The sequence below is a fragment of the Liolophura sinensis genome, chromosome 11 (assembly GCF_032854445.1).
Source record: "Liolophura sinensis isolate JHLJ2023 chromosome 11, CUHK_Ljap_v2, whole genome shotgun sequence".
Taxonomy (NCBI): Eukaryota; Metazoa; Mollusca; class Polyplacophora; order Chitonida; family Chitonidae; genus Liolophura; species Liolophura sinensis.
Genome location: NC_088305.1, coordinates 16154478 through 16177139, shown reverse-complemented (window position 1 = coordinate 16177139; position 22662 = coordinate 16154478). Strand labels below are relative to the sequence as shown.

Genomic DNA, 22662 nt, shown 5'->3' with positions numbered 1-22662 from the left:
CTTGTTACATCTCTGCAATGGCACAAAGACTCTCATACAAGTGCTACATGGTGTCAGAAGGTGAGCCTGTAAGACGCTCCAGATCTTGCAGAGACAAAATTTAGTCTGAACTTCTCATACCTCGCCAAATGAAAACATTTCTATAAACCTCTCGACAACTGGACACCGGGTAACCCCGACATGGAACACAACAACGACTCTGTGGAAGTTTATTTTGCCGTGTGTGTATGAGTTGTAGTGTCCTCGAACATTACCGAACACTCTTTAAAACGGAAATAGCCTCCATGAACTGTACTCTACGTATCAAATAAGCTATAATTATGGCCGAGGCAGAAATTTGGGTATAACAGCCCGCTCAGCATCAAGCTTTGCCAATGTCTATACTAAAGCCGCCTCGTCAGCTTGATATGGACACAACCAACCTTCCTGACCATTGGAGGAAATGGAAGGAGGAACTTACACTGTACATGGAATTGGCAATGATTGGAAAACCTGAGGATTTGAAACTCAAACTGTTCAAATACTTAATTGGACCGCAGGGTAGAGAAATCTTCTCCACTCTGGAATTTGATCAGGCTGAACAGGATCGTAATCTGGATGATGTCCTCGCCGTTTTTGACAGACATTGTGATCCTAAAAAGAACGAGAGGGTGGAAAGATATCATTTCTTCACGCGTAATCAGGAAAGTGAGAGCTTTGATAAATACTTGACTGATCTGCGTATACTAGCTGCCACATGTAATTTTGGTGAACTTCACGATTCCCTTATCCGTGACAGAATTGTGTGTGGTATCTCAGAATTCCATCTCAGAGAGAGATTACTGCGAGAAGCTGACCTCACCCTGGATAAATGCGTACACATCTGCCGCGCATCTGAAATATCCAAGAAACAGAGCCTAGCCCTGAATGCCCAGTCAGCTGTACACGCAGTAAGCAACAAATCTGACCCAAAACAGAAAGCACGGAAATCCAGAAATTCTAAATCCTCTAATTCTAAACAAACTGGAAAACCTGGAAAACAGAACCTGCTAGAAAGGCCCTGTAATTTCTGTGGACTGCGACATGAGAAAAGACGCGACAAGTGTCCGGCATATGGAAAGGAGTGCAACGCATGCCATTCCAAGAACCACTTTAGTTCTGTGTGCCACAGGTTGCGTAATCTCAACTTTGTGTCACAAACTGTGTCTTCTGAGGAAGAGGATTATTTTGAAATAAACACCGTTGACTTTACATCTGAAACTCAGTGTGTTAATTCTGTAAATGGACAGAGTTTTCCAAAGCAGATCTTCGCTACCATGCTGGTGAAAGGTAAGCCAGTAAGGTTCCAGCTTGACTGCGGTGCAACAGGCAATGTCATCCCGTCACATGAACTTGGTGACCTCTCTGCATACAACATTCAGCAAACCTCACAAATGTTAACTTTGTACGACAAGTCTACAATAAACCCTGCTGGCAAATGTTCAGTGAAATTTCAAAACCCTAAAGATGGAAAACGGTACAAAACTGAATTTGTAGTCGTAAAAGACAAGGCATGTTCACCGATTCTGGGCTCTCAAGCTATCCAGGCCATGAACTTAGTACGTGAACTTTGAAAACATCTTGTCAGTGAGTAAGAACACCTCTGAATCTACTCACAGTCCTATAACACTGGAACACTTAAAGAAACAGTACAGAGACGTGTTCCAAGGCACTGGTGTGTTAGAGGGCAAGTATAAGATTGACATTGACCCTGCTGTTACTCCAGTTGTGCACCCCTCTCGTAAAGTCCCTGTAGCTCTTAGGGATAAGCTCAAAAGTGAACTTCAGAGATTGACTGACTTAAACATAATTGCCCCTGTTACTGATCCGACACCGTGGGTATCTAGCATGGTGTTAGTTTCGAAATCGAATAAACTCCGGATATGCATTGACCCAAAGGATCTGAATCAAGCCATAAGACGTAGCCACCACATCATACCTACGATTGAGGACATTTTACCCGAACTCACAAAGGCTAAAATCTTCTCAACCCTTGATGCTAAAAACGGGTTCTGGCACGTGGAACTTGATGAGGGGAGCCCCTATCTGACTACTTTCAATACTCCTTTTGGGCGGTATCGTTGGTGTAGATTACCATTCGGTATTTCCTCTGCACCGGAAGTCTTCGAAGTGCGTCAAGTCCTTACACGACGACATACTGCTGTATGGAGAAGGTGACACCTATGAAGAGGCATCACGTGATCACGACAGAAATCTTGAGAACCTAATGGAACGTTGTCGTGAGAACCTCAATTTGAGCTTTGACAAAATCAAGTTTCGCCGACCGGAAGTGACTTTTATGGACCACGTGATATCTGACAAAGGGCTGAAGATGGACCCAGAAAAAGTGCGAGCCGTAAGCGACATGCCCAAACCAACAGATGTTCCTGCTGTACAGAGACTGTTAGGATTTGTAAACTACTTGAGCAAATTCTTACCTCAGCTTAGTGACGTCTGTGGGCCGCTAAGACAGTTGACACTGAAAGACACTGCTTGGCGCTGGGATGCTACTCATGATGCTGCAATAGAGAAAATCAAGACTTTAGTGAGCACTGATCCCGTACTACGCTTCTACGACGTGAAAGAGGAACTTACCTTGCAGTGTGACGCGTCCGACACAGGACTTGGAGCCGCGATAACACAGAATGGACAACCCGTTGCATTTGCGAGTAGAACTCTGTCTGACGCAGAACGCAGGTATGCGCAGATAGAAAAGGAGCTGTTGGCTGTAGTATTTGGATTGGAGAAATTCCATAACTACGCTTATGGGAGACATGTGACCATACAGTCGGATCACAAACCCCTAGAAATTATAGCCAAGAAACCTCTCAACAAAACTCCCAAACGACTACAGCGAATGTTGTTTCGTTTACAAGTCTACGATGCTACAATCGCCTACTATCCTGGAAAATTCATGTACTTGGCGGATACACTGAGCCGGGCACCACTTCCTCACAAGCCCGGTTCATTTGCTACTGAAATGGAAACTGTTAACCAAGTCTCCAACCTACCTATAACACCCACGAGGTTACAAGATATGAGAGACCATACTGCTGCTGACAGTGGTTTCCAATCTCTAATTCGAGTGATTCAGGAAGGATGGCCTGAACGTAAGGACAACTTACCCCCAGCAGCGGTACCCTACTTCAACCTAAGAGATGAGCTGACAACTGAAGATTGCGTTATTCTCAAAGGTCAGCAACTTGTCATACCTCAATCTCTAAGGGCAGATATGCTACATCGTATCCACTCATCACATGTGGGTATTGAAGGATGTTGCCGAAGAGCTCGAGATTGTGTCTACTGTCCAGGGATGAGTGCTGCCGTTAAGGACTTCATTGAGAAGTGTGACATTTGTTGTTCCTATGGAAGCAAGCAGCCAAAGGAAACCTTACATCCGTATGTAATCCCTGACAGACCATGGGCGAAGGTAGGCAGTGATGTGTTTACATTTGATGGCAATGACTATTTAGTCACAGTGGATTACTACTCCAATTTCTGGGAACTAGACTACCGGGAAAATACAACGAGTTCTACCATAATCCGTAAACTGAAAGCCCAGTTTGCCAGACAAGGAATCCCAGAAATCTTTATATCCGATAATGCGTCCTACTACACATCGGAAGAGTTTCACAAGTTCAGCCGAAAACGGGATTTCCAGACGAAAACGTCCTCTACAGGTTTCCCACAGAGTAATGGTAAGGCTGAAAATGCAGTGAAAACAGCTAAGTCCCTGATGCGGAAGGCAAAAGCGTCCAGGACTGACCCATATCTGGCAATTCTTGACTTCCGCAACACCCCGACACAAGGTGTCGACGCTAGTCCTGTACAAAGACTTATGAGCCGTAGAACAAGGACACTGCTCCCGACTATTCCAAAACAGCTTAAACCACGTGTTTCCCACTTCTCGTCAAAGCTCCGACACCAGCGAAAGCGACAAGAGATGTACTACAACAGAGGTACAAGAGACCTTCCCATGCTAATGATAGGGGATGTGGTACAGATTCAGCCGCAAGGACAGGTGCGTGGACAGACTTGGCAAAAAGCCCAAATTACCGGATCAGGGAACAGTAGATCATACAATGTGGTCACTGGGGACAATCGAACATTACGCAGAAACCGTCGTCATCTGCGAAAGTCTGGTGTAAGTTTCAGTGTATCACCCCCCCCCCCCCCCCTATGACACTGACCCCCAGACACCCGATCAGCCAACGTCTTCAAGTACGCCAACCGGAGAACGCGAAGTTCCACCTGCAAGTGACATTAATGCAGACCAACGAGTTACTAGGTCTGGTCGTGTGGTGACCAAACCGCAATGGTTTAAGGACTTTGTGATGGACAAATAAGTGAACCATATTATGGACTGTTAAACCGTGAAGTGACAATAGTGATATTGACATTCCGTAGAAGTCATACGCGTTTCCAAATGACTTTGGTGATTTGTGTTTTGAACTGTATATACAATGATTTAATCAACATAAATGAACATTGATGATACAGAGACTCTAAAGTGAAATGGATCTCACTCTAACTTACATTCTATACCGTGGTGATCCAACTGACTTTGGGTAACCTCTTCGATGTGTTTTTACATGCTTAATGCACAGTGTTGCAATTCATTTGATAATGCATTAACCCTCATTTCATCTGTTTATTCTGGCTTCCAGCTCGAAAGTTCTGAGCTAAAGGTTAAATGAACCCAACCAGTTATATCTGTAATGTTCTTAACGTAATTGCATAACGAATAACTCTAAAAGAAGGGAGATGTAACATGTGATGTAACTGCTCACTCGCTATTGTGGACACACTGACAATGTACGACGCTATGTACGAGTTGTTAAGCTACTCCAGTAAAATCTTGAATAACAAGCTGAACGTGACTCGTCTTGTTACATCTCTACAATGGCACAAAGACTCTCATACAAGTGCTACAGTGCTGAAGCTCCCGACTTCTTTTTTTTTAATGATTTTTAATTAAAATACATCAAGTACATTTGAATGGCCAGAGCCATAACATTTTCTTTTACAATTTACACCGATAATACACATAGTATAACATACCTAAGTTATTGCAGAGGAGGGGGGTAACATGCAGACGTAAACGGCCACAGCCACTTTTCGGATTTGCTTGGTATACCGTTTGAATTTGCGAGGCCATGAGATACGCAATATGAGAAACTGGAAACTCGTTAAGGCGTCACCTGAAGCGTGCCCATCGCTCTTCAGTGGGTTGAAATCAAAAGGCAAAACATGGATCCCATGTGGCCACTATGAAAAAAGGTGCGTTCACGGGTTGTACATTTACATGATGTGCGCATGTTTGCTTTTTTTTTAACTGTCTTGGTTACACAAAATCACAAAAGTGAAAAAGGTACTCTTTTTTAAACTTCGGATGGCAGGCTTTATTGATACAGAGTACAAGTCTTGAAAGGAGTGTTAAATGATAAGGATTGAGATAGTCTGAACTGCTTTCCTGAATTGTAAATGTATCAAATCCGCTGTCGCTAGTTTCGGAGAATAGTGGGGAAGCAAAAGCTTTATGTCCTTTCCAATTTTGCTTAGTGTGACGTCATGCAAGAACGCGCGTCACCCGTCGCTGACATATACAACAAATGCATGTACTTTCAAATGCGTTTAGCGTCATTCCAGCATAACTGCCTTACTCGACGTCACATCTACCTGACACATCGTCACATAAGGAATATTGTCACGTCTCTTCAGGAAAATTTTACGGAAACTGTCGAAGATTTTGTTTTTGAGGACTCTTCCCTAGGGTATCCTTCATATCATTTTGATACTTCCGCCCAGATTCTCTCAGGACTGAAGTATCACTTCAAACGACGGCGGCCAGGATTATGATGGGAGGAAACCGGGCAGAGCCCAGGGGAAACCCACGACCATCCGTAGGTTGCTGACAACCCTTCCCACGTACGGTAGTAAAGGAAGCCAGTAAAGGCAATAAGATGCAACATTTGCTTAACTGAGAAGGTATATATTTTATTTCGATGATTACATTTACAAGTTTCGAACAAGCAGTATTTATGGCATGCTGCATTATTTTAGAGAACATCAAATGACAGTAGGCTTTATTTTGCACGTGGAAAGTATATGTGTAAGCTTGTATATGTATCACGGATGAAATTCATTCATAAAACACAAGTCTATTAACTGGCTAATATCACGAATATAGTTGAGGAGTAATTGAAAAGCACTGCATGGCCATCACCAGAGTTCTCTTGTTTGTTGTTCCAAACTAGCAATGTTTGTTGATGGCTTATATATAGCAGACAAGCGAATATGGTTCGTTCCAGTGCTGTTTGAGGTCTTAGTGGAACATTATCATGTACCACACATCAACGGAGGGGAAAAAAGACGTACGCAGGGCATATGATTGTTGGTAGCACATTGTATGTCGATTCCATCGAATGGAAGGAAAAATTCAAAAAAAAATTGTTGCACTATATGGGTGCGTTAAGAGTTCGTAGCACTATACATGGGTTCATCACGATGACTGTTAATCTTCCATGGAAACGGCAAAACCGCTGTCGTCCGATCGACGTCTTCCGACCGAAAACTTTTGGCGCAGGCGAGCGGATCCTTGTTGTTTGCGCAGACTCCTTCGGCAGGGAACGTCCGCTTCCGCTGCTGAACTGTGGGAAACGTTATGATGGCCGAAGGCCTGCTGGATGATGTCGTCTTGGAGGAAGCCGAGCGGGAGGATTTCTTGTGACAGCTTCCTCAGTGGAATGTCGCAGAAGTTGATAACCGAGATGAAGGACTTGAGCGTCAGTCTGAGAACTTCGCCGCCGCGGCCCGAGCTGTGACATCGACTCCAGTGGAGGGCAGCGTCCCATTTGGCCGCTTCTGTCGCGCGCAGCGTTCGTCGGGAAAGTACCAAGACTGCGGCATCTTTGGAGAGGACTTCGAAGTTCCTCAGGCGCAGAAGCGTCTGTGCCTTTGAATCGATGAAGTTCAAGATCTACAAAACAGAAAACCGATGTTTAATAAGAGTGTTCTATGTGATATACATAAGATCTTTATGCCCAAATACCAAAAGCTTGCTTACAGTTACTTACGGTCATTTGGGGGTCTTTGGGAATAGTATTCGAGAATTATCAGACCCAAAATATAAACGGATATGTTGCAGGTGTATGGTTTGAAAGTGGTAGAATGGCGTCTGAATATGAATAATTTAATTATTATAGCCAGAGCTGAGATGCCTGCTCATTTACAGTATATGATTTTCTGAACATGCTCAGATCTACCTGGTCGATGATGATTTCAGTCAGCGGTAAATGGGCGTGGCTTTGAGCGGTTGCCAGGAGAGGAAAGACCGTGTTGAACTCGAGGAGGCGGTGAAGGAACTGAATGCAGGCCATGCGCAGATCATCCACACCGTAGCTGTCAGCAGCGTTCAACATACCTGCGAACAAGAATGTAAATTCACATGGTTTGAGAATTTCTTGATTCCTCCTCTTAATTCATTTCAGCGACATAGCCTGCGTTTCTGGTCAATACAATAAGCTTATAGTGTCTTGTGCTACGTTACTCAGTTAATTTAATTTATTTTAATTCTTTATTTATTTAACGAGGATTTCTCGCAGCCTAATGGCTACTACGGAGATATCCTCTACGCAACAATTAACAACATAATAACTAACGAAGTACATACATATAAATATGAGAATACATATTTCAGACATAAGTTGAAATAAATTAATTATTATTTATAATGTTAACATCGTTATTACCATTACCATGGTCATAAAATCATTCTGTATCATTGATAAATTTATGCACACATTGAAAAACAAGTTTATTATCGTCGTAAGTTAAATCTTTAGAGCCGAACAAAAGTTTATTACATATATATCATGAACATTGTGGAATAAAAACAGAATAATTTACACTGGGTGAAATAATTTGCGTGAGATTATGTAGCATCTGCTTCCTATGGGTGGCAAATTGAGAGCAAATAAAAAAATAATGAAAGGTATCTTCACATATATCATTACAGTAATGGCAAGTAGTATCTTCGATAATATTTTACTTAAAAAGGTCTGCTCGAAGAGCGCTGAATCCCATTCTCATTCTACAATCGTCAATTAGTTAACCAATTAAACTGAACTGTTTGAATGCTGGATGGGTTTTTAACCCCATGGGGTATAGTAGGACCAGGCGATGGCAATGAACTATATTTTCCTAGCATAATGCAAATACATCCTGATACTTCGAATTTAAACAGAAAAACATCTGTTGAAATATTGAAATGTCAAGTATGCGACTTTCGTTTTTTTCGGAGTACCTTATGCTATTGTATTATACTGTATATGCTTATTGGTGTATCACCAAGGCTATATTTTCTTACTCGCAAAATATGGCATAGGGATTTTAGCTTACCTATAACATTATCGACGCTGAGCTCAATGTCCCCAGTGTGTATAAATTCCATGAGTTGGCGGAAGATGGTGGGATCGAACTCCGGGACGGTGAGGGTGAGATGGTCCGTATCACTCGGGCTGTACAGAGCATGGGAGGGGCGGCTGCGTGACCCTTTAACAAACCGGCGTAACCTGGACATCAACCGGAACTTGCCCTTCACCCCAACATCATCACTCTTATTACAATCATGCTGTGAGAGTAGTGTCTTGAAGAATGTTCTGTAAGATACACAAAGGCTAAGCTTTAGTGGTAAGCAAGCGTAAATCTTCGACCTGTATTACAAACATACGTGGATAGCTTATTGAACGAGATTATGGCAGCAGCCCCACTGCTTAAGGGGTGCAGGAAGTAAACACGGCTAATTTTTTAACTCACGGTTAATTTTTTAACTCAAAGCTTCATTTCGTGGAGAGGATTAAACTCTATATAAAGGCTATATAAAGAGAATACGAATAAAATAAGTACCTGCTTCGCGTAGCCAGAATAGCCTTAAGCCCGTATACAGCCACCTTCTCCTTGCCAACTAGGAACATGACGTCACACATCTGCGGGATGGTGATGATAGAGCGGAGGTCATCACAGAGGGCGCTGGTGTTCTGGAAGGTGAAAATCTCACTCGCATGGCTGAGCATTGAACTTCCGGTAGTAGAGGTGTTACTTCGTACTCCACTCGCCAGGGACACCGACATAAAACCCAGAGCTGATTCTATGGGGAAAAAATGCTCTGATAATTAACATGAAAAACCTATAAATGACGTACCGGTAGGCCTATTCCCATATTTAATTATTCCCTCTTCTAGTTAATGCTAATTAACTGGATGCATGGTTTGCCAAACTGTAGGATCCTGCTAAAAATCTCTAGACCAGGCATTTATTGTGGTTGTCTGTTAGGAGTGAAAAAAATGAATGAATAACCATGCCTTAACGCCTCCTACTAAATCTGTTAATAAATAAACCTAAGACTTCATTCAAACCGTTTTAGTGAATCTAAGCATCAAAATCTTCGTACATACGTATGCCAGTCCTCAACCAATCGGATCAACAGTAGCAACACTTACTGCCAAAACAACACAAACTGCTAAAGAACTAGTGTAAAGTAAGAAAATAGCACGAATTCCTGCACAGAGAAGCAGTCAACATTTTCCAGTAATGACAAAATGAAGAATGGAATATTCGCCGGGGGAATTAAATCAGTATCGCGTATTCATACGTATATTTAGTTAATTAATATTCCGGTAATGCTATCTCATGATAAGGACTGTAATGTTACCTTCTGATGATACCGGAATGCTGGACTCCGTGATGTCAAATCCCAAAGAATACCGCGAGAACGTATCGTTTTGTCCAATAGGCTGCGGGCGATCCATGATAGAACTTGACCGATGAAAAACGCTGTAAGACCCAAGTAAATGTGGAATGACGATCTGAGCTGTTTGGCTGCCTGTTTGATTCTAACGACTTGGTTGTTCCTTGAGCACATTTATAGAGAAACTTTGACTTGATAACTTTACAATGCAGTCCCTAAGCTGACCACAATGTCTTAGTCAGCTTGTGTATTGATTAATCAGTGGTCATCAGCTTCTATACTCTGTTGTTTTGTTTAGCTTCTCAACCTCGGCTTTCTATACTAACTCAGTGGGTCACCGCGGGGTGGTCACTTTGAATAACGGTATAGATGTAAGATCAAAGGCAGTTCCGCTCTTCTAATTGCAAGGGCAACACCTGCCTTGCTCAAGGACCCATGAGGAGTGTAACAGTCAACAAGAAACACGCAGGATTAAAAGTACACGTACCACTACTGTGAATATAATAAACCAACAACTTAAACTAAAGAATTGGTGTCAAGATTTAGCTACTAGTCCTAATTATAAAGATTATAATCTGTTTAAACAGTATATTACCAGGAGGGCTTCTGAGAAACGTAACAATGACTTCCCGAAAAAAAAAACAAAAAAACAAAAACAAAAAAACAAAAAACAAAACAAAACAGATTTACTGCCCTAGCCGATGTAGGTGGTGTGAAGTCATGGATGGCCAAACCAAATCTAGCTGGCCTAAATAACCTGTGAATTCGCATCAAAACGATGTCATTTTCGATGTGGATTCTGGTTATACGCAAACGCAAACATACGGCCGTATTTGTTTACTATTATTTCCCTCTCTCCGATTCACAATAACTGTCATTCTATTCCTGAAGGCATTTTAAATTCCTACCTATATACGATGACAACTACCTGAACATTTTCGGCATTCCGAATTATATATGCTTATAGGGGCATACAGTCGTGTACAATATAGGCTAAGTACATGTACATAAGTACATATACGATGTGGACGTCAGCCGTAGTGTTCAGAGATTTATTATCTGTTAGTTTTCAGTTCAGTTAATAGTATTTTATAGCCAGGTGCTGTTGTGAAAATTCAATTATATTTCTCTCGTAGCCCTCGCTGTAAACTGACCAGAGCATATGTAAGACTGAGTGGATGTTAAAGACCACGTGATCCGCTTAGTAACAGTCGGCGAGGATGAAGAAAACGGTCCTCCCAACGTTATTGCATAGGAAAATGCCTATTTTTGAATCGCTGTCAGCGATCTTGTATCCCTTGGATTTTTGTAATTTTTAGCTTTCCAGATAGTCTGAGTATTTCTGCAGAGCTTTCGTGATGTTGTTTTGTACAACTAGGCTTTACTGGTCGCTAGCGAAGTTACAAAAAGTGAACTTTTCCTTAATGTTTTAATATCCGGCGGCCATTTTGTTTTAGACACGAAAGAGGAGTCTCGTGACCTCCAACTTTCGACCCGTCTTACAGAATACAGACACGGCTGCATTTTGATGCGTACAAAATCCTTCAGTCTTGCGATGTAAATCCACGTATTCCAGACGGCCAAGTCGTCATGGAAACTTGAAAAAATTACTTCCAGGCTTCTTCGACGACTTGTTTATACAACCATGAGCAGAATAGCAAAACGTTTCGTAGAGAAATTCGATATGCTTGTACCGGCCCGGATAGCACAGTTGGTAGAGCGTCCTGGGTCTAGTCACACCTAAGACTTTAAAAGAGAAAGTTATAACTTTCTCAGCATGACTGGTTGACCCGTATCAGTAGAATGGCTCGGGGGCGGGGCGCCTTACTTGCCATTGGTAAGTCGTCGCAGTCAAGCAGCACTAGATAAAAGAGCGGTGGAAACCCGTCCCGCCTCAAGGAGGCACATTACATGCACTCTAAGGATTCTTTCGTCGTCATATGACTGAAGAATTATTAAGTACGACGTTAAACCGAAAACACTCACTCACTTAGCTTTTTTTTACACTGAACTAAATGTCGAAAAGGTTGGGCTTGTGTGACGTAATTCGGCGTAGACAACCGAGTGTTGGCGGAAAAATTGCATAAAACCAGTCTCATTATCTAGTGAGTGTCATATTACTCAGATTAATGTACTCTAATGTACATTAACCCTTTAAATACAAATGAATATTGGAAGCACACCTTATCCATTTAATTCTTTGGTTTTAATATAATCGTAATTATGATAAAACTATGTATTAACAGATCAACATTTTAGTATAAAAATGAAGGTCCTCCAATACCTGAGCTGGATATGTACCGGTATTTATTAATTTATTTATTAAAGACACGGTGTTTTCTTTGGCGGGAATGTGGTGAACAGGGGATTGGTTGGGTTAGGGGCGTTGGTAGAAGACATATGGGAAATACGTAATCCCTGAGGAGAATAAGATGAAGTTCAGAGCATCTGAAAGACGATTAACGAATTATCTAAAAGTAACTATACTGTTTGTACTATGGACCGTTGTATAGATGGGCCATAGTTTGGTACAACGGCTTTGTCGTTATGTAAGGATGTTTTTTCAACAAAATCTGCGTATAATATCATGTTAGATGTTTCAGAGTTTTCGTTACCGTATATATAATATTTTATGAATAGAATCCAGAGAAATGCACTTTGGGGTGCAGGAATGCCACACCATTATACCAAAAAATGGCCTACAAAAACCTAACTAAACGTAACCTTTCTCGGTAAAAATTAGTACACATATATTTAGCGAATTCCACGGTACTCTTAAGGCCACAGGAAGGCCCGCCCGCTAGCTGTACAAGTAACACGTGCCTTATGGACCCATGGGGAACTTAACAGTAAACAGGAATTGCACTGGATTACAAGTATACATGTACATGTACCGTTACTGGGAATAAATCAAAATGGTCAAGAGAAATGGATGTCGAAAGCACACTATATTCGTTTAATTGATTTTAATATCGTAATTATGACCGAACTATATACAAAGTTTTATTACAAAAATGTAGATACTTCAATGTCAAAGTTACAAATGGACACGTTTTAACATATTCATTAAAATATTATTAAATTATTTTCTTCATTTTATGGTATTTTTTTTTTCTCTTCAACAGTTTATCAAAGTTCGGCAATAAATAACACGCTCTCTGAGGTAAAACGAAGAAAGGTAAGATAAGTCATGAAAAAGATCGCGGAAAACGTTTTATAATACGTTTAATAATTTCCTCAAGCCTTTGTGAAACAGTTTGTTGTTTCACCCCAATCTCTGTATAATATCTTATTTATTTATTAATTTATTTATTTTATTGTTATTTGATAAGTCTTCACTTCATACCATGGCGGTCCGAGAAGACTGTTGTCTGGGAAGACAGGGTAGAAATCAAATAGTTCAAAATTTTTTAAACGCTCTACAGCTACAGGGATTACTGATGCATAATCAACTATACTGATTCATTTTTGTAGGAGAATTTAACAATAGGTTTTTCAGCACCCATTCCCTCGTTAAGAATCATATAAACGAGGAAACGGTAAATGGATGACGTTAGTATTACAACTACATATCCCATTAGTTCATTGGCTCAAACAGCTTTTTTGGGCTACAGGCCTAGTGTCCCGCATTTTGGTATAAAATCATTAGATTAAGCAATATGATTAAAAAAAAATCAATACGTATAACCAATATTGATTTATTTGGTCTAAAGTTAAGGTTTTGTTTTTAGAAGCTATGGCTGCGGGCAAACTTCAACTTATCATGACTGGGCAATACGAAATACAGTTCATATGCTGACCACAATGGCGAAAAGGAACCAAGAAATTGTGCGGTTAAATGCTCAAATTGTAAGGCGCGCAATATTTCCCTAAAACGATTGCCCCTGTTATGTCACGTTTTTCCCCACTGCAATCTGTACATCAGATTACATTTTGTTTATAGGTTTAGCTACATATGCATATAATATTGCAAAACTGGATGTTATAAAAATGCATTTTGATTTGAAGAAATACCTTCACATCATTACAAATATACCAAAATATTGCCTATAAATCCCTCCTACACCAGTAACAATAAACTGCACCTTTCTTGCAGTAGCATATGTTAAATTAGACTCTCAACTGCCCATCTGATGATCTTTACTTGATTTCTTCTTTAATCAGCTTTAGCGTTGATTAATCAGAGGTTATCAGTTAGTATTGTATTCTTTTGTCCAGCCTTCTTTGTCTCCACCGGCTGGAATAACTCAGTGGGCCACCGGCTTGGATACTCGAAATAACAGTACGTGTCAGAACAAAAGAGGGCCAATCTTTCTACCTATAGCACATACCTTATGGACTCATGAGGAGTGTAACGGTAAACCAGCAATGCTCAAAATTTAAAATTACGTCAGTCGTTCAGCGTAAAGCATTAACCACTAAAGAGAAGAGAGAGGGCTACCAGAGGCCTTAACCATATCCCACGCATTCTATACACCTCCACTTTGTGTCGGATATCACTCGAGGAGAGAAGGTGATCCACTATGTTGTAAACATTTATAGTCCAATCAACCTAGATATGCATGACATACCTGTAACTCTTTGCAGTTTGTACGGACCAAATACTGTTGAACGTTCTTTTTATAATCATATTAATAATAAAATAAGGCAAATTGGAAATCCGTCTGTTATAATCTGTGGGGACTGAAATTTAGTTATCGACCCTCAAAAATACACATACAATTACCAACATCTAAATAACCCTACGGCAAGAACTAAAGTGTTGAAGTTGATAAATGAGAATAAATATATAGATGTTTGGAGGACAATGCATGAAAATGACAAACGAATTACATGGGGACGCAAGAACCCCCAAAAACAAGCTAGACTAGATTTTTTTCTTAGTATCTGATGACATTTTTAATATATGTACACAAGCAGAAATTATTCCAGGATACATGAGCGATCACTCCGCAATAACATTAAAATGTAAGTTCATAAATTTTGAACGTGGTAAAGGCTACTGGAAATTAAACTGTTCATTGTTAACTCAGCATATATCGATTTAGTCAAACATTATTGACGAAACATTAGATGAATACAGTCCTATAATATACAAGAGAGACAATTTAAAAAAATATTCCTACAGATCGAATACAGCTCTGCATCAGTGATCAATTATTTTTAGAAGAATTGCTAATGAAAATAAGAGAAGAAACAATTAAATATTCGCCAAGAAACGGAAAGAAGAAAGGATAAGATTTAGTTATTTATTTTTTTGGTGTTTCACGCCGTACTCAAGAATATTTCACCTATACGTCGGCGGTAAGCATTATAGTAGGTGGAAATCGGGCAGAGAGAAAAGATAAGAGAAACACAACTGGAAAACCAAATTGAAGAAATAGATAGGGAAATTCAAACTAATTTTATTAATGTAACAGATTCGAAGCTAGATGAACTCAATAACTTTAAAATAGAATATCAAAAGCTAAGAGAAAAAGAAATAAATGGATTGCTTATTAGGCCAAAAGCAAGAAAGATCGAACAAGGAGAAAAAGCGAAAAAATATTCTTTAGCTATGGAAAAAAGGAATTACACAAACAAATTTATCTCAAAACTAACACTTGACGATGGGAAAGAAATATACCAAACAGCAGATATCCTGGAGGCACAGATAAATTATTATTCTAGTCTGTATACAAAAACCGTAGGAGAGGAAAAGAACTTTAGGGGACGTCTTCAGGACATAAAACTAGATAGACTCTTAGATGGTGATGCAGTTAAATTAGAGGGGTTATTGACTTTAGAAGGGCTAACAAACTGTTTGAGAAAAATGAAAAAAACTCCAGGAATGGACGGTTTTCCTGTAGAATTCTATAAGATTTCTGGGAAGATGTAGCATATTTTGTTTTAAGGGCAGGAAATGAAAGTTTTTTTAAATGGCGAATTGTCACGATCTCAAAAGCAAGGGATTATACCATGTTTACCAAAACCAAATAAATCTAGAAATAATTTTAAAAACTGGAGACCCATTACCTTATTTAATGTAAGTTATATACTCAACACTGCTTGCATTGCAAATCGGCTTAAACAGTTCTTAATGACATTGTAAATGAAGATCAGAAGCATTTTATTTCCGGAAGATGTATTGCAGAGAATATGCGTCTAATTTACGACATAATGTTTGAAACAAAGGAGACAAATACACGGGTTACTGCTGTCAATAAATCTTGAAAAGGCAGTCGACTCTATCTTTATCCATAGAAGTACTGGAGACCTTTAATTTTGGACAAGATATAAGATCGCGTAAAAAATTGTTTTCCGACTGATATTTCTACGTGTATCCTCCAAAATGGCATTATATGCCCTCTTTTTAATATTAGTAGAGGGTGTAGACAAGGGGGTCCAGTTTCTCTGTAGATTTTTCTGTTATGTGCTGAAATGTTGAGTTCAATGATACGAAATAATCCAAATATAAAGGGAATAACATAAACGAAACAGAACATAAAATAAGCCAAAATGCTGATGATACACAGTTAATCTTAGATGGGTCCGAAAAGTCTCTCTCAGAAGCATTATCGTGTTTACATATATTTTAGAATTTTTTAGGATTAAAAATCAATAAAAACAAAACAAAGGGAGCATGGATAGGTTCTCTATCCGGATCCAATGTAAAGCTATGTCAGCAAGTGAAATTAGATTGGGTGGAAAAACTTAACATATTGGGCCGAAATTTCTCAACAGTGGAATTTAATAACATATGGAAAATAAATTATTTGGCTAGAATAGAGGAATTGAAAACTGATCTTCAAAGATGAAAAATTAGAAACTTATCACTGTTAGGGAAAATAACAGTTATAAAGTCTCTAGCTCTATCGAAACTGATTCATTTGTACCTTTCCATCCCAAACCCATCAGATAGTACTATAAAAGAAATAAATGTATTATTTTATAAATTCATATGGAATGATGGTCCAGATAGGATACAAAGATCCATTGTCAACAAGGACTACTCAAAAGGTGGATTACGGATTGTAAACATAATACCATTTGTGCAATCATTAAAAATATCTTGGATGAGAAGATTGTTAATAGTGAAATATGAATGGTAAAATGTAAGTATATGTCAAAATGATATAAAAGGTTTATGCACACTAGGGGGTAAGTATATACGCCTAATACTATAAAGAGTAAACAACCCCTTCTGGGCAGATACTCCAAGGGCATGGCAGGAAATAAAACACAAAAAATATTAGAAGAATATTAAGTATATTCTTGATGAACATTTATGGCATAACCCACGGTTTAAAGAACCAAATTTGTTTATTAGCCACAGGCATCAAAAGGTATATAAGGGATTTTAAAAATTCAGAAGGAAATCTGTTGACAATTAAAGATTTCAAACAAAAATTAAACGTGAAATTTTCTTAGATTATAATAGGTAAATTCGACATGTTCCAATCGAGTGGTTCACGATAAATGAGAAGCATGACGTATGTTGCTCCTCCTTTCCTTCGAACACACGATTCCTGACTTATGTATCATCGCGACTGGTCAGTTCTATATGAAACTGTCGGCAAACCTAATGTGCCCTTCGGAAGCCCAGAACACGTCGAATCTACGCGCCATGATCATTTACCAGACCCAGCAATTGTCTTACTTCTAATTTGATGACAAGCCCAATGACTTTACCTACATACCATATCATTTGTTTATAAAAAATATAAGGTTCTTGATACAGTCTCTTCTGACAACCACCAATTAACACTGCCCGACATAATTAGGGTACCAAAATATGTGGAATTATAAAAGTAATCGACCAGTGCTAACACTGCAAATTTCTCTGGTTTCTAAGGAGAAAAATTCGTTGCTGCGCACATAATCATGATGACAGCCATGACTTAACGGCCGATACAGCTAAAAGTCAGAGAGCAATGCGGTTTGCACCATTCGATTTCTCGTCACAAAATACGTCGGATGACTTTCCAATTTTTGCCTAATTTCTTTCCTGATTGACATCAGCTACAATGTAGTGTGTGCTATCGCCTCTGGTCAGTTCTATATTAAACTGTCAACAAAAACTAATGTGACCTTCGGTAGCCATGAAAACGTCGAATCTTTTGGTCATTGTCATTTAACTCACCCAAAAATTGTCCTACGTCTAAGTCGAAGACAAACCCAATGGCTTTACCTACATGTACTACCGTACCACATCATTGATATATGCAAAATATAAGGTACTTGATACAGTCTCTTCTGAAAACTACAATTTATTACTGACTCACATAATTTCGGTGCCAAAAGATGTGGAATAATGTAAGCAATCGACCAGTGTTAAAAAATTGCAAATTTCTCTGGTATCTAAGGAGAAAAATCCGTTACTAGGCACACAATTATGACGTCAGTCATATTTTACAGGCTGCTACAGCTAAAAGTATTGGTCGGAGAGCAATGTGGTTTCACCATTCCATTACTCGTCAAAAAATACGTCAGATTAGCTTCTTTGCAAGTGCATTTGAACAATTTTTCACTTTCCAATTTTTGGCTGATTACTTTGCTGACTCACATCAGCTACAATGTAGTGTGTACCATCGCGATTGGTCAGTTCTATATTAAACAGTCGGCTAAAGCTGATGTGCACATTAGTAGCCCAGAAGACGTCCAATGTTTTGGTTATGGTCATTTAACTCAAACAGCAATTGTCTTACTTCTAAGTCTAAGGCAAACCCAATGGCTTTACCTACATGTACTACCATAGCACATAAATTCTATAATAAAAACATAAGGTACTTGATACAATCCTTTTTGAAAACTTAACTTTAATACTAAATCACACAATTACGGTTTCAACAGATGTATAATAATGTGAGAAATCGCCTTGTTTTAAAAAAGTGCAAATTTCTCTGGTTTCTAAAGCGAAAAATCCGTTAGGCCTACTAGGCACACAATTATGACGTCATCCATGTTTTACAGGTCTCTACAGCTAAAAGTATTGGTCGGAGAGCAATGCAGTTTGCACCATTTGATATCTCGTCACAAAATACGTCGGATTAGATTCTTTGCAACTCCATTTGAACAATTTTTCAACATTCCAATTTTTTTGGCTGATTACTTTGCTAAATCAAATCAGCTACAATGTAGTGTATACCATCGCGATTGGTTAGTTCTATATTAAACAGTCGGCTAAAGCTGATTTGCACATTAGTAGCCCAGAAGACGTCCAATGTTTTAATTATGGTCATTTAACTCATTTAGCAATTGTCTTATTTTTAAGTCGATGACAAACCCAGTGCTTTACCTACACGTACTACCATACCACATCTTTTGTATATGAGAAATATAAGGTACTTGATATAGTCGCTTTTAAAAACTTAACTTTAATACTGACTCACACAATTATGGTTTCAACAGATGTATAATAGTGTGAGCAATCGCCTTGTTTTAAAAATGTGTAAATTTTTCTGGTTTGTAAAGAGAAAAATCGGTTACTAGGCACACAATTATGACGTCATCCATGTTTTACAGGTCTCTACAGATAAAAGTATTGGTCGGAGAGCAATGCAGTTTGCACCATTTGACATCTCGCCACAAAATACGTCTAACTCCCACAATTACGGTTCCAGCAGATGTATAATAATGTGAGCAATCGCCTTGTTGAAAAAAGTGCAAATTTCTCTGGTTTCTAAAGACAAAAATCCATTACTAGGCACACAATTATGACGTCATCCACGATTTACAGGTCTCTACAGCTAAAAGTATTGGTCGGAGAGCAATGCAGTGTGCACCATTTGACATCTCGTCACAAAATACGTCTGACCTACACAATTACGGTTTCAACAGATGTATAATAATGTGAGCAATCGCCTTATTTTCAAAGAAAAGGGTAATTTTCCCTGATTTGTAAGGAGAAAAATCCGTTACTAGGCACGCAATTATGACGTCATCCATGTTTTACAGGTCTCTGCAGCTAAAACTATTAATCGGAGAGCAAACCAGTTTCCACCATTTGATATCTCGTCACAAAACACGTCGGATAAGCTTCTTTGCAAGTGCATTTAAACAATTTTTCAACATTCCAATTTTTTTGGTTGAATACTTTGCTAAATCACATGAGCTACAATGTAGTGTGTACCAACGCGACTGGTCAGTTCTATATTAAACAGTCGGCTAAATCTGATGTGCATATTAGTAGCCGAGAAGACATCCAATGTTTTGGTCATGGTCATTCAATTCATTCAGAAATTATCTCACTTTTAAGTCGATGACAAACCCAATGCTTTACCTACACGTACTACCATACCACATTATTTGCATATAAAAATATAAGGTACTTAATTTAGTGTCTTTTGAAAACTAAATTTTATTACTGACTCACACAATTACGCTTCCAACAGATGTATAATAATTTGAGTAATCGCCTTGTTTGAAAAAAGTGCAAATTTTTCTAGTTTCTAAAGAGAAAAATCGGTTACTAGGCACACAATTATGACGTCATCCATGTTTTACAGGTCTCTACAGCTAAAAGTATTGGTCGGAGAGCAATGCAGTTTGCGCCATTTGACATCTTGCCATAAAATACGTCTAACTCCCACAATTACGGTTACAACAGATGTATAATAATGTGAGCAATCGCCTTGTTTGAAAAAAATGCAAATTTCTCTAGTTTCTAAAGAGATAAATTGGTTACTAGGCACACAATTATGACGTCATCCATGTTTTACAGGTCTCTACAGCTAAAAGTATTGGTCGGAGAGCAATGCAGTTTGCGCCATTTTGACATCTTGCCATAAAATACGTCTGACTCACACAATTACGGTTACAACAGATGTATAATAATGTGAGCAATCGTCTTGTTTGAAAAAAATGCAAATTTCTCTAGTTTCTAAAGAGATAAATTGGTTACTAGGCACACAATTATGACGTTATCCATGTTTTACAGGTCTATACAGCTAAAAGTATTGGTCGGAGAGCAATGCAGTGTGCACCATTTGACATCTCGTCACAAAATACGTCTGACTCACACAATTACGGTTTCAACAGATGTATAATAATGTGAGTAATCGCCTTGTTTTAAAAATGTGCAAATTTTTCTGGATTGTAAGGAGAAAAATTCCGTACTTAGCACACAGTTATAACGTCATCCATGTTTTACAGGTCTCTACAGCTAAAATTATTTTTCGGAGAGCAATGCAGTTTGCACCATTTAACATCTCGTCACAAAATACGTCTGACTCACACCATTATTGTTTTAACAGATGTATAATAATGTGAACAATTGCCTTGTTTAAAAAGGTGCTAATTTCTCTGCCTTCTAAAGAGAAAAAACGGTTACTAGGAACACAATTATGACATCATCCATATTTTACAGGTCTCTACAGCTCAAAGTATTGGTCGGAGAGCAATGCAGTTTGCACCATTTGATATCTGGTCACAAAATACGTCTAACTCACACAATTACGGTTCCAACAGATGTATAATAAAGTGAGCAATCGCCTTGTTTGAAAAAAAGGAAAATTTTCCCTGGTTTGTAAGGAGAAAAATCGGTTACTAGGCACACAATTATGACGTCATCCATGTTTTACAGGTCTCTACAGCTAAAAGTATTGGTCGGAGAGGAAACCAGTTTGCACCATTTGACATCTCGCCACAAAATACGTCTGACTCACCTAATTACGGTTCCAACAGATGTGTAGTAATGCGATCAATGGCCTTGTTTTAAATAAGTGGAAATTTCTCTGGTTTGTAAGCAGGAAAATCGGTTACTAGGCACACAATTATGACGTCATACATGTTTTACAGTTCTCTACAGCTAAAAGTATTGGTCGGAGAGCAATGCAGTTTGCACCGATTGACATCTCGCCACAAAATACGTCTGACTCACACAATTACGGTTCCAGCAGATGTATAGTAATGTGAGCAATCGCCTTTTTTGAAAAAAAATGGAAATTTCTCTCTGGTTTCTGAAGAGAAAAATTGGTTACTAGGCACACAATTATGACATCATCCATGTTTTACAGGTCTCTACAGCTAAAACTATTGGTCGGAGAGCAAACCAGTTTCCACCATTTGATATCTCGTCACAAAATACGTCGGATTAGCTTCTTCGCAACTGCATTTAAACAATTTTTCAACATTCCAATTTTTTTCGGCTGAATACTTTGCTGAATCATATGAGCTACAATGTAGTGTGTACCATCGCGACTTGTTAGTTCTATATTAAGCAGTCAGCTAAAGCTGATTTGAACATTAGTAGCCCAGAAGACGTCCAATGTTTTGGTCATGGTCATTCAACTCATACAGAAATTGTCTTACTTTTAAGTCGATGACAAACCCAATGCTTTACCTACACGTTCTACCATACCACATTATTTGTATATGAAAATATAAGGTACTTGATATAGTCTCTTTTGAAAACTAAATTTTAATACTGACTCACACTATTACGGTTCCAACAGATGTATAATTAATTTGAGCAATTGCATTGTTTTAAAAATGTGCAAATTTCTCTGGTTTGTAAGGAGAAAAATCGGTTACTAGGCACACAATTATGACGTCATCTATGTTTTCAGGTCTTTACATCTAAAATTATTGGTCGGAGAGAAATGCAGTTTGCACCATTTGATATCTCATCACAAAATACGTCGGATTAGCTTCTTTGCAAGTGAATTTGAACAAATTTTTAACATTCCAATTTTTTTGGCTGATTACTTTTCTGAATAACATCAGGTAAAATGTAGTGTGTAGCATCGCCACTGGTCAGTTCTATATGATACAGTCGGCTAAATCCGATGGGAAACATTAGTAGCCAAGATGACGTCCAATGTTTTGATCATGGTCATTTAACTCATTTAGCAATTGTTTTATTTTTAAGTGGAACCCAATCCCAATGCTTTACCTACACGTACCACCATACCACA

The 22662-nt window shown here is 38.8% G+C and overlaps 1 protein-coding gene across 1 annotated transcript; it reads right to left on the bottom strand.

Annotated features, from left to right (window-relative positions):
• Positions 1–6532: 6532 nt before the first annotated feature.
• Positions 6533–9827, bottom strand: LOC135478117 (serine-enriched protein-like). Its single transcript, XM_064758388.1, has 5 exons — positions 9731–9827; positions 8926–9166; positions 8419–8678; positions 7284–7441; positions 6533–6997 (listed from the first exon to the last, which is right to left on the bottom strand). The coding sequence occupies exons 1-5, from the start codon at positions 9825–9827 to the stop codon at positions 6533–6535; spliced, it is 1221 nt and encodes a 406-aa protein (XP_064614458.1).
• Between the last annotated feature and the right edge of the window lie 12835 nt (positions 9828–22662).